The 12,369-nt window shown below is 51.4% G+C and overlaps 1 protein-coding gene across 3 annotated transcripts in view; it reads left to right on the forward strand.

Moving 5' to 3' along the window:
• LOC144144523 (solute carrier family 2, facilitated glucose transporter member 1-like) overlaps nucleotides 1-12,035 on the forward strand; it is a 68,871-nt gene extending 56,836 nt beyond the window's left edge. For all 3 annotated transcript variants that reach the window (XM_077676008.1, XM_077676009.1, XM_077676010.1), the window contains exons 2-5: nucleotides 4,162-4,488; nucleotides 7,299-7,724; nucleotides 9,884-10,399; nucleotides 10,727-12,035. In XM_077676008.1, the coding sequence (XP_077532134.1) occupies nucleotides 4,162-4,488; nucleotides 7,299-7,724; nucleotides 9,884-10,399; nucleotides 10,727-10,870 (1,413 nt within the window). In that variant the 3' untranslated portion in view covers nucleotides 10,871-12,035. The remainder of the gene's footprint in view (nucleotides 1-4,161; nucleotides 4,489-7,298; nucleotides 7,725-9,883; nucleotides 10,400-10,726) is intronic.
• The last annotated feature ends 334 nt before the right edge of the window (nucleotides 12,036-12,369 follow it).

Below are 12,369 nucleotides of genomic sequence, written 5' to 3' on the forward strand. Positions count from 1 at the left end.
GATAATATCAGAGCCATTGCTTTTATTTTTGGAGCAACGCTTATTTTCACTTTTCGTTCATACTTATTTTAATATAACCGTCTCTAAGCTAATTGCTTTCTTTTTATTTGATCCACGCTTTTTGCTTCGCACCTCTGTCTCCTGTGTTTGACTGTAGAGGCTCCTTTCCCCTCTCTTTGTTTTTTTTTCTTCTTTATACAGGTACGCATGCATGCGCACGAGATCGACGTGCTACGTTTTGCAATGCGTCAACGACATTTGCCTGCGAGTCGTAATGGACATACATTTTGGCTGCACCCGTTCTTGTCGATGGGGCGCGCGGGAAAACAGTGTATACAGTCAACCCTCGCTAAATCAAAGCCCTCAGAACAGGAAACTGGCTTCGTTGTAAGATGCATTTCGTTGAAAGCGGGGGTTATTGTTGGGACCATGAACAACTTCGAAGAATAAAAGGGTGTATTCGAATACAGCGCTTTCTTCAAACTGAGAATACGCCGCCAAGCGTCAGGGACGGGCCTCAAAACGTAGCGGAACACATTGCGGTCAGTCGGTATAAGAGTGATGGGTAACTATTAAATAGTGAGTACTCGTTCGCGATACGGTTTTTAAACGCTTGTTGGCGCCGAAGTGTAATTAACCCGCGGTTGCAATTCTCTCAGAAAGGGCCCCTGCCGCAGCTGTCATTTCAAATCCTTGGGCCCTTAAAGCCAAGCGCAGCTCTGCGGCTGCTTGGTTAGCTCCTAACCTGACTTCTCCGCGAGCTGGGTCGTCCCACATGCCACCCAAACCTGCCAATCACGCGGGAAAATAAAACGAAAACCGCGTGGAGCGCAATCTAAACCCGCGAATGTACGCGTCACGCCCACCCGCGCACCGTACTCCGCCGGCGTGAGGTCGCGCCGTCGGAGGAACAGGTCGCCGCCCCTCGGCAGTTGCGAGACTGTGCAGAGCCCCACGCACGAAGACTCCTTGTTCAAAAGCTGTGCAAATTTGCGCGCCCGCAGTTCACGCCGTGCCGGCAGGACTGGTTTCGGGCGGCTCTTTCTGTCTGCTCTTACTGCGGGGGGTCTGTAGACGCAACAAGTATACAGTGTTGCTGAGGTCCCGACACGGCCCGCCGATGATCGCCGCGGCGTGACCTTGATCTCTAGCGTCAAGGCGCACAAAAAATGTACAAAAATCCCCAGAAGTACACCAAAATTTGGATTAAACTAGACGGTTAGCACTCCGCGGTCGCCCCGTCTAAGGTTACGCAGAAGCCAAAGTAGAATTTCATCCTGGTCTGGAAGCCAGACCAGGCGGATTTTAGGGGCGAAGCACCTTAGGACCTCGCTTTGTGCGGGGATTGGCGTCCGTGTACACAGCGTTGCGCATGCGCGAGGAGCATTGCATTAGATTGGATTGGATTGGATTTCGATTATATTGGATTGAAATGGATTTCATTGGATTGGATTAAATTGAATTGTGTCGGATTGGATTGGAATTGTATATACTGTACACACGCGTTGTCACTCATTTACATGCGCGAGTGGGCAACGCCACGGGGGATTTACGGTCAGAACGATCCCCAGTGCTTCGCCCACTCGTCATGATTCACTTCGTGGAGAAGCGGGAATTTTTCGGTGCAGAAACTTGCTTGGAGAGGAATCTCGCAGACGGAATAAACTGGCGAATAATTAAGATGGTCTACTCCGCACATGCCCACGCGCGAAGTAGTAGTGGCGGCGTCGCCTCGTATCTGTTAAGAGTACCGTGGAGTCAGCTTGCGCTGTCTCTTAATAACCGCGATTAAAACTTTTATACGAAGCGCTCGGCAGAGTCGGAGGTGGCGTTAGAAGAAAAAATGACGAGTCTTTTCGCTCCGGGGAAGTGGACCACCAGTGAAGCTCTACAGAAACACCACAAAGGATTGCCCAATCACGGGAACGGAATGTAGAAATTTGTTCATGCATTTTGAAGTGGTTGCGATAGCGGCTTTGTGAGCACTGCGGTATATCTATGCGCTGAGTGGTCTAATTGTAAGTTCAGAGAGATATTTCGCCGAAGTTAAGTGTATAACATAAGGTATGTACAGCAAGTTACTTGACAAGAATCCTGCAGTCGGAAATCTTCTACCGTGATCTGGATGGCCCACTTCTTCTCTGATTTGAAGGGACCATCTTCGAAGTGTGCTGCTCACATTTCATTCAGACAGAGTGGGCGCGAACAAATTTCTTGACGTCAGCTTCGGGGGCTTCGGAGACATGTTATACGGATGAGATAAGACTCCTTTTTTATCTCTACACCGCTTCGAGGGCGTCTGGTTTGACGAATGTAGCAGCACTTGCTTATTACGCAACACCTGCTGCTCGTCTGTCTTGTCTCTTTGCCTTCATCACGTTGCTTTCATTTGTCGATCACACCGCCTCCTGGACCTACAGAAAGCTCTAACCAACCACGCGGTTCTTCTTCTGCTTCTTCTTCTTCACCATCATCTTATCTTTCTCATAATCATCAGTTTCTTTTTAATAATCTGACGGAGCAAGACAGGCGTCTATGCCAAGCTAACCTCGCCAAGCTCAATAAAAACCGTTTCTCTCTCTCTCTCTCTCTCTCTCTCTCTCTCTAATACTATAGGGAGTGCAACATTCCTAGCGTGATGCGTGGACCCTTTATTAACTCTTGGCCAATCCCCCACAAGTGTGTTGCACAAGTGGGCATGGGTCAGAGACCCGTTATTTATTAACTCTTGGCCAATAACACTCCGCTAGTGTGTGCCGCGCGAAGGGGTATGTTCCAGGGGCCAGTTTTTGTTCGCGGACGCTCTTAGAAATACTGCCATCCTCGCCGTACTTCGCTGTAAAAAATAAAATTATAAACGGGGGTACAGTATAGGGAGTGAGTGCTGCCCTCCCTGATGGTTCGGCCACGTGCCGAGCCTGCAGTCCGGTGTGTGTACACGAGCCGCCTCGGGCGCGATCGATGTCCCCGTGGGTGTACCCGCCTCGGTATCGACCAGTGCCGTTCTCAGCCGATGACGCCACAGACAGTGGTTGGGAGGACGTCTCCGACAGAGCCGTGCGTGCGCTGCTCGTGTTGCCGTGTTTTCCTCGTATTACAAACATCACTGTACCGTACTAGCCCAACCAACTTCTGACTTCCGACTTGTGCCTCTACCATCAAGTTCCCAGAAGGCGACCGGAAGTTTTTCTCCGTTTTCCTAATGATTCATCTATACACGCGCTCTCTTCTGCTACCGATCCCCCCCCCCCCCTTTCGCCTGCCCTCTCTTTTATCCCCCGAGCACCATTCCCCGTGTTCAGGATAGCAGACTCCACTCTACACCCGGCTAACCCCCAGGCCTTTCCCTTCGTTTTGCTCCTCCTCCTCTTCCTAAGCCCGTCTGGTCACGTTTATCACTTTTGTACGCGGAGTGCGCGTGCGGTGGTGTTGCTGTAATCAATCAGGCCTTGAAAAGTCAAGGCGACATGGAGGGCTCTGGTTGCAGCACGTTAGTCAGCTAATGAGAGCGTGTATAATTGCAATTAAAGTACCGGATACAGATCTTCCTCCTTTATCTGCCATTGTTCCTTGTTGCCGCTGAGCGAAATCTCAGCGCGCATGCTAAACTCACTGGAGATACAAACGGCCAAATAAAAGCGGTGATAATAGCAGTAAAAGAAGTTCTCAATCAGGATAACATAATACAAAATTCCGAACGGAATTAGTTGTGTACGTGCACTCCAACATTACGTTTGTTCGTGTGTATGTGAGCTCTATCCCGAATTTCAGGTCTTCGCCTGCTGCACAGCGAAGCTTGGTTTCGTCCAGCGGAAATTAATCACACAGATTGATGCAATGCGTCGGTCAGATTGCCTTGACGTGAAATCGTGCGTAGATTCTCAACGCGGAAGCTCCGCTGGGACCTTTGAGATGGAATAATTTAAGAATTAGACCCCCTTCAGTGTTAGAAAAGTAGTGGTTCATCTCGTTTTTAACAGCTATGTAGCTCTGCAAGTAATATTTCTTTTCATTCTTCATGCGCTTCTGAAATATTTTTAAGCCTCTGGCTATTCTACTCATTTCGTCCCGCATTTCTGCTGAAATGCCTCTTGTTCGAGTTGCCTTGTGGTTTTGTTTCGAGGACTAAGCAGCGACCCCCGTTGTCTCTGCCTCCCACAGGGCCTAACGCGGCACCTGGTGTTCGCGATCGCCGCGGCTGCCCTGGGCTCGGCCTTCCAACACGGCTACAACACGGGTGTGGTGAACGCGCCGCAGAAGCTGGTCGAGGAGTTCATCGCCGACACCTACGAGCACCGGTTCGAGGAGAAGCCCGACGAGGGCACCGTCAAGTTCATCTTCAGCGTCTTCGTGGCCATCTTCTGCGTGGGAGGCATGATGGGCGGCCTGCTCACGGCCTTCGTGGCCGAGCGCTTCGGCCGCAAGGGGGGACTGCTGCTCAACAACATCAGCGTCTTCCTGGCCGCCATACTCATGGGAGCCTCCAAGGTGCGGTGCTGCGCCTGTCCTCTTTTATTCCCGAAAAGCGAAAACGTCCTTGTGTACCAGATTTCGGCGCACGTTAAAGATCCCCAGGTGGTCAAAATTAACCCGGAGCTCTCCACTACGGCGCGCCTCATCGCCTGCGTTGCGTCGGCGCGTTAAACCCTATAAATCAATCAATCGATATTTTATTCCGCGTAAGAATTGTACCACGAGAACAGGCGGGCGCAAATGCGGGTGACGAACATAACTCATGTTCCTAGGTATCAACGGAAATTTATAAGCAGATTTTTTTTAGGGGGGGGGGGGGGGGACGCATGCCCGAATTAACATTCCGTTTTCATTTTATCCTCTTACACTAGCAGCGTAACGCGGATTGAAGGTAATTAAGAAAGCAAAGGAGAAACAGACGACTTTTAATTATTAGACGTTCGTCGTTGCGGACACTGGCGTACACGTAATGATCCGTACGGTCGGGGTTTGGGTTCTTAGCTAGATGCTCTACAAAACCAGTCTAAGACTAGGTTACAGTTCCAGGCAGTTGCTGCGCAAGTTGTTTTTTCATGTTTGTGCAAAAAGCAAATCTGCAGCTTGCACAAATTAGTTAAGGAATGCGTTAGCCGCTGCAAATGCTAATTGAAAAATACATTGTTTGAGCACCGGCCCACTCCAAACTCCCGGGTAATCAATCGCCACGAGGTTGCTCGAGAACTGGTGATCCGAGAGCCCAGTGACGCTGCAGAATCCCCTCAATGGTTCTCCCATAGGGACTGCCTCTCGACCTACCAATCGGTACTCGACCACTGCCGAATGTCTAGAGCTTGCTTCCCACCTGCCGATCCTCCCTCACTCTCTCGCCGCCATGCTGTATTATTTATTTATTTATTTCAATACCTTCAATGCCCAGAGGGCGTTACAGAAGGGAGTGGTTAAGTTTACAGAACAATTGTACACGGGGATATTAGTCAAGTTACACTATAAATGCGGCTTACATATAGAAAATAATAATGTTTCCAGAAATTATACAAAGGTAATAGCAATATACAGGCTCAAACAGTGAATTAAATACAAAGCGAGCATATGAACTAATGCAAAGCAATTAAAAACCACTTATCAAATAACATCAGCGCATGAGACCAAAATACAAGCAGAAGAAAATACAAAACGAACATAAGAACACACGAAAAATAAACCCACCTACCAAAAAGAAATCAGTATAAAAGATAGGGAGACCGAATACATGTTCGATTAATATACAATGCACGCGTGTAAACAACAACAAGAAGAAAAAAAAGTTTAATGGGAACGAAAGTAGCGTTCGGCGGCCGTTCGAATACGCGCGCATCTGTGATTGTGGCGATTGAGGTTGGTGCCAACTTCAAACATCAACCTTCACCACCCCTTCCCTCCTATCACTCTATACTACCCGGAGCTGCACTTTAACCAATGTTCTCTATGTCATCAATACGTGGATCTAAAACATGTGGTTTGGTCTAGCGAGAAGAAAGCCGTACAAACTCTTAAAAAGCAACCAATTTTATTCCAAATTGCGAATGAGGAGCAGTGGCAGGCCGCTCTGCTCTGCAATGACCGTCTGACCTATAGTTCATCTCACAAGCTAGCTGCAGCACTGTGGAGGCTACATTGTTGTCCCCCTCAGGGCGCCTAACTCACCGCGAAGGAAGCGACAAAAGGCGCCGGGGCCGTGCGGTGCCACTTGCCGAGAGGGGAGAAGGGAGTGTCCTTTCAGGACCCCCTTCACGGCGGATTAGGCGCCCTCAGTGGGCGCACTATTGATAACAATGTAGCCTCCACAGTGCTGCAGCTAGCTTGTGAGATGAACTATAGGCCTCACTAGCGCAGGTGGCCGAAGACGCCTCGGAGTCCCGCCATCGCCGAAATGACACTGAGGCCGGCCTGATAGAGGTCCCACCCGGGGCAACAATAAAGTATATTTCTGTTCTGATCTGATGTACAGTGGCCAAGTTGAAAATTCGCTTTTGTGCTAATACGAAATGGCTAACTCATTTCTAATAAAAATATGCGCTCTATATAAATGACAAATTAGCTATCCTTGTTCAGTGGTTTACAATAGTTATACGGCACAACACATTGCAGTACCATAAAGGCGTATTTTTGATTAGGGCTCAAAAAACCTAAAACAATGGTACTATCGGGTGTTATAAGATTGCGTCTGGGCATAATGTCTAGAGAGGGAACAAGCAATGAAACACCGATACATAGTTAACTTTATGTCATTTCTTCAGGTGAAACGGGCTTTATTACCAGTTACCTGATTGGTTGATTGATCAAGTTAGGTTGTCGTTCTTGTTAAAAACGCTTTTATTTCGAAGTGTTCCCGACCGGCTGCTGCCCTTGTCGAGAAATGGGAAGGAAATTGGTTTGCTCAGGAAGGATAGAGCTTATGACTGCGCGAGGCTGGCTGACCCACCGGACTTTTCAAAATAAGGTTCCAGTGACACATCGGTGTCGCATCGAGCGTCAGGTCTCGGCTACACCGTGTTCCGGTTGCATTACAACGCTAAACGAAAGCAAAAATTGTCAGAAGTGGTTCTAAACGTGCGATCACTGTGCAGTACGCTGCATGTTTCCCTCTGGGTTTACAGTCGGAAAAACTTCTTAAGGCTAAAGCCAGGGCCTGTCCTGGCATGTCGTTCTTTTCTTTCGATCTTTTTACGGTTAAGATCTTTGGAACTTGATTCGTGAGTAAAGTGTTTCGAAGCTGCTATGGCTACTTGACGTAGTTATCTTTCGACACCTTAGTCACCGCGCTGCCTTCTGTGCCACTTGTGCAGTCTGCCCGGTCGTACGAGATGCTGATCCTGGGCCGCTTCTTCGTGGGCCTCAACTCGGGTCTGAACGCGGGCCTGGCGCCCATGTACCTGACCGAGATCTCTCCGCTGCACCTTCGGGGCGCCGTGGGCACCATCTACCAGCTGGTGGTGACCGTGTCCATCCTGACCAGCAACATCCTGGGCCTGCCCTCGGTGCTGGGCACGGCCGACCGGTGGCCCATGCTGTTCGCCATGACGCTGGTGCCTAGCCTCTTCATGCTGGCCACCATGCCGCTCTGCCCCGAGTCGCCCAAGTACATCCTCATCAACCAGGGCCGGGACGTGGCGGCCCAGCAGGCGCTCACCTGGCTGCGAGGCACCATCGAGGTGCACGACGAGATGGACGAGATGCGCGCGGAGTACGAGGCCATCAAGATGGTCTCCAGGGTGAGCACGCAGCTATAATGGGCCGGAGAAGAAGGGACCCTTTGTTTCATACAACCCCTCGTCTTTCTGAGCGCTGTCGCCCCTTCGGCGGGCGGTGAAACCTTGTGATGGCAACTGATATTGTAGCACTTAAAACGGACAATGTTGTGCGCAAGGCAGCTAAAAGTCGTAGTTTTCAGCACCTGATATGCCGCATTTACTCGATTCTAAGCACAACCTTTTCTCCACCATGGCGATGCCCAAAGTGAGGGGGAGTGCTTAGGTTTCAAAAGACTAAATTATCCTCCCCCCCCCCCCCCGCCACTTTTTTTCGCGACCGTGTATCGACGAGACGGGCGCAGTGATGAAAGTGTCATTTGGCCAACTTTCAAAAGGAAAGTACGTACAGACAATGAACCACCGCTTACGATACTCAGTCACCCTACTTACTATTCGAGTCCGTTGTGCCGCTTGGGCCAGCTCTCAGTATCCCCTAGGAGGTCGTCTTCAGTTCCGTCAAGTGTTTCTTAACTGAAAAATTCATAAATGACCTGGCCACAACGACAAACGGCCCTGTTACCACGCGTCTGAAATCCACCTTGCTATTTATTGTTGCTTAGAAAAGGGGGTGCCTAGATTCGCATGCAAGCTTGTTTTCCAAATTTTTTTCCGAAAGTTGGGGAGGGTGCTTAGAATGGGGCGGTGCTTAGAATCGCGAAAATACGGTAGTTGTTGCTATACCATAATCTGTCATGTACAACTAGCAGGATGTTAGTAGTGTTTGTGGCCACGAGAAGACAGGGAGGGGAGCAACACGCCTGACACTCCTAAAAGCAATGTCCTCTTGCGCCACAAAACATGCCAGTAGCTCATGCACCTTGACCGCCATACATCTTCATATATTTGTTATGTGCGGGGGCCATATCCAGTGTGAGACCGAATACATTAATAGTAGTGAGACGATAACTCTTGTGCTATGGACAGTACATCTCCTAATGAAGAGGCTATGGCACCACCGCCCGGACCAGGACTATCTAGATAATAAGGTTCTCCCTCTCTCTGGAGAAGCTCACACCTCGCGTTCTAGCTTCTAGCGAGAAATACCGGCTTAGATGATACCTCTCAGAAAAATTGCTCATAGTAAAGCTTCATGACCGCGAAATAAACAGGTTCTGGTGGCCAACAGCCTTTATTGTGAATAACAAGTTCGTCTCTGTACGTTATCGCCTGACTGGACCTGTTGGACCTGTTAATATTTTAAAGTAGCTCCGTGGGTGGTTAAGAGACTTGGTGACTGTAGGGTTGCGGTCTAGAGTAGCACCTGGACGCCAACATGCCTAGCGCAGAAAAAAAAAAGTAAGCGGGTCTTAAAGTTACCAAAGTATAGGGGAGCTCGGCCCGGTCGATGAAATCGCCATATAGGTTGAACCTAATACAATTGTAGAAAGGTGTGCTGACGGGCTTGTTGGTACATTGTAACTTCAAGGTCTGCTAGTCGGGAAGCAGTCCGCAGGTCTCGGTGGAAACGCTGAGGTCCCTGTCCGGGCGGGGGCTCCCGGAAACATGCAACACGCCGGAGGCAGTCCCCGAAGAAAGGCATTTGGTTCCACGCTTCAGAACGTATACGATGCGACACAGCTGCATTCCGTGGCCTTTCGAAGGGGCCAGGGGTCTGACGAAAGGGGGAATTTCAGGAGGATAGCGGTTGTGCCACATCTTACGTTCTGAGGCGTGGAACCAAATGCCTTTCTTCAGGGACTGGCTCCGGCGTGTTGCATGTTTGCGGGAGGCCCCGCCCGGATAGGGACCTGCGGACTGCTTCCCCACTGGCTGAGCTTGAAGTTAAACCGCCGTTTCACTTTTAATATTAACAGACAAGCGCCACTTTTTAGCATGCAGCAGAAACCCTAGCGGTGGTGCAATAATAGTAGTGATGCGTTGGAGTTAATGATGACAGGCCAATGTGTGACTTGTATGCAGCCGTTGTTTGCACGTGCCTGGAAACAGCGGGACTTTAGCGTAGATACTAAAACAATGTATTTGGCCGTTCCCAGCTCTCTGACCTGCCTGAATGGCTAGAGATGGGAGGTGACGTCTTTTGCACGTTTTGGCAAAGCCCTGCGTGAGTTGCTGAGCACGGGATACCGAGCCACCTCTCTTTGTGCTTGTTACGCGCGCAGGTGACCCTGTACGAGATGATACACAACATCACACTGCGCATCCCGCTGGTGATCTCCATCATGGTGATGCTCTCCCAGCAGCTGTCGGGCATCAACGCGGTCATCTTCTTTTCCACCGACATCTTCCGCTCGGCGGGCCTGACGGACGAGGTGGCCACGCAGGCCACTCTGGGCATTGGCGCCGTCAACGTACTCATGACCATCGTCTCCCTGGTGCTCGTCGAGAAGGCCGGCCGGCGCACCCTGCACCTGGTCGGCCTCGGCGGCATGGCCGTCATCACGGTCATCCTCACCATCTGCCTGGCGCTCAGCGAGAGCGTGCCCTGGCTATCCTACGTCAGCATCGTGGCCGTCATCGGCTTCGTGGTCATGTTCGCCACGGGACCGGGCTCCATCCCCTGGTTCCTGGTCGGAGAGCTCTTCGGACAGGGTGCCCGCCCGCTGGCCACCAGCATCGCAGTGGGTGTCAACTGGGGCGCCAACTTCGTCGTCGGGCTCGCTTTCCTTCCTCTAACGGTGAGCGTGCTTTTCCTCTCTGCTCACTCTGTGGTACCAGGCGGCTGCTAGCCGGGGCCGTCGTGGATGGTTTGACGTGTGGGGGTCCTGGGAGCTGCGGCCGTTCGCGCAGATGCTTTGAATATACTACAGGAGACAGGCTTTCTGTATTAGTAAGGCATATTTGGGTGTAAGCTTTCAAAATAAGCAGCAGCCTTGTCAGAGCCGTATGCTATCGCAAGGAAAAGTTGGTTTCGCTGTGCTTAGATCGTTTTTCTTAGTTCCCACGGCAGAAAAGGGAACTGTTTTTTGCAGAGCAGCGCGTGTTTTTCCTCGTCTCTTCCGCAGAGCGTGATGCACCACTACACGTTCCTCATATTCACGGCGCTACTGATATTCTTCTGGCTGTTCACCTACTACATGGTTCCCGAGACGAAAAACAAGAGCATCGAGGAGATCGCCGCACTGTTCCGCCAGAGGGCCTACCACTGAGCGGAGCCGGCGTCGGAGCCCTTTCCAGAGCGCAATAGCGGCCCAGGCGAGGCCCGAAGAAGCACAATAAGGACAAGGCGGCGACGCCGGCTGCTGCGCTGCTCACCGCGGCACCACCGCCGAGCTCAGACCTCTCCGGGTCGCCGTCGGCCGCCCGCAGCAAATACCTGGGCTACTACCACTGGACTCTGAGCGAATAGTTTTTACCCTTTAGCGGTTTTACTCCTCAAGCCCTTTTAAACCCGCACGGCTTGGCTGCAGACGGGCGTCGCCTGTTGTGTCGTGTGTCGTGTGCTGCTGTTGTTGTCGGCCCGGTGTCTGTCGAGTGTGGAGCGCTGTGCGCGTTCACCCCCCACAGCCGCCCTCCTCCCCGCGAGTCTATGGAATCTCGGAATCCGGTGCAGCTTAGTCCGTGGCGCATCGTCCAGGGCCCGTCACGCGTTCTCCTTTTTACCTCGCCACTGCTATAGGCTAAGCGATCAAATGCATCCGCCAGAATCTCGGGAAAGTGTGTCGGGTCCCTCCTCACCTCGTCAGAGGCGCTTGCACGGACGTGCGCTGTAGGCGACTTCCGCGAAGCTTGGTTTAGATAACAGAGTGGTCTGACGCGGTATTGTGATAATAGTGGACGACCTGCGACCGAGGCTACTTACTCACTGCGTGCGCAGCGGCAGTCTGTGCGCGAAGGCGGCCGCTGCACCCGTCTGCGGTCTTCCTCCTGTACAAAAGTTGCCCCATATTAGAATAATAGAAGACCACCCCCCCCCCCCCTCCTGCCACAGTGTAGCTCAGACGAGTCCTCCAAGTGAAACCCCTCCCGTGACCCGGTGCCCCCATCCCGCTCCCGAGCGTGGTCCCCGCCGGCGCCCCCGTGAACCCGCCGCGCCGAAGACCGGGTGACTGCAGACCCCGCTGGACGGTGCAGTGCTCGCCGAAACGGTGTTCGAGCGGCAGCTATATTTTCTTCTTCTTCTGTCCCAATAGGCGAGGCGCTACCGTGTACATAGAGGATCGCATTTATTTTTCTGCATATATAGGGCAGCTAACAATACCGGATCAGGGCGCTTGGCGGAGGCTCTTTCCACGGAGGCTGCAGTGCGTGTTTACCGGAGTGACCCCACTAGTTGTACATACGATGTTGCGGTAATAAAACAAAACACACACACACACAGTTTCTGTACAGTCTCTGACTGGCTTCTATTTCATGAGTGATTGTTGTGGGAAGCCCACCAACGCTCGTGCTATTTCCACCTAATTTCCAGAACCATCAGAGTGCGGGTTCTGTTGTCGAGATCAGTATGCCGTAGGTTCTCTGCAACGCGTACAGGTGCAGCTTTCCAGCTCATCGCAGTTCTTTCGGAAGTGATTACTCTGGGGTTGTTTAGTGTAATGAAAGGTCTTTTCGCACAGCTAATATCGAGGGCGAAAGCCTGTTGTGCGCACAAGGTAAAGTATAGCACCATGGGAACAGGTTAAGCGCCAGGCACAACTGGAGGAAG

This window comes from Haemaphysalis longicornis, unplaced genomic scaffold (assembly GCF_048455015.1).
Source record: "Haemaphysalis longicornis isolate Haplotype H1 unplaced genomic scaffold, Haemaphysalis longicornis Haplotype H1 scaffold_7, whole genome shotgun sequence".
Lineage (NCBI taxonomy): Eukaryota > Metazoa > Arthropoda > Arachnida > Ixodida > Ixodidae > Haemaphysalis > Haemaphysalis longicornis.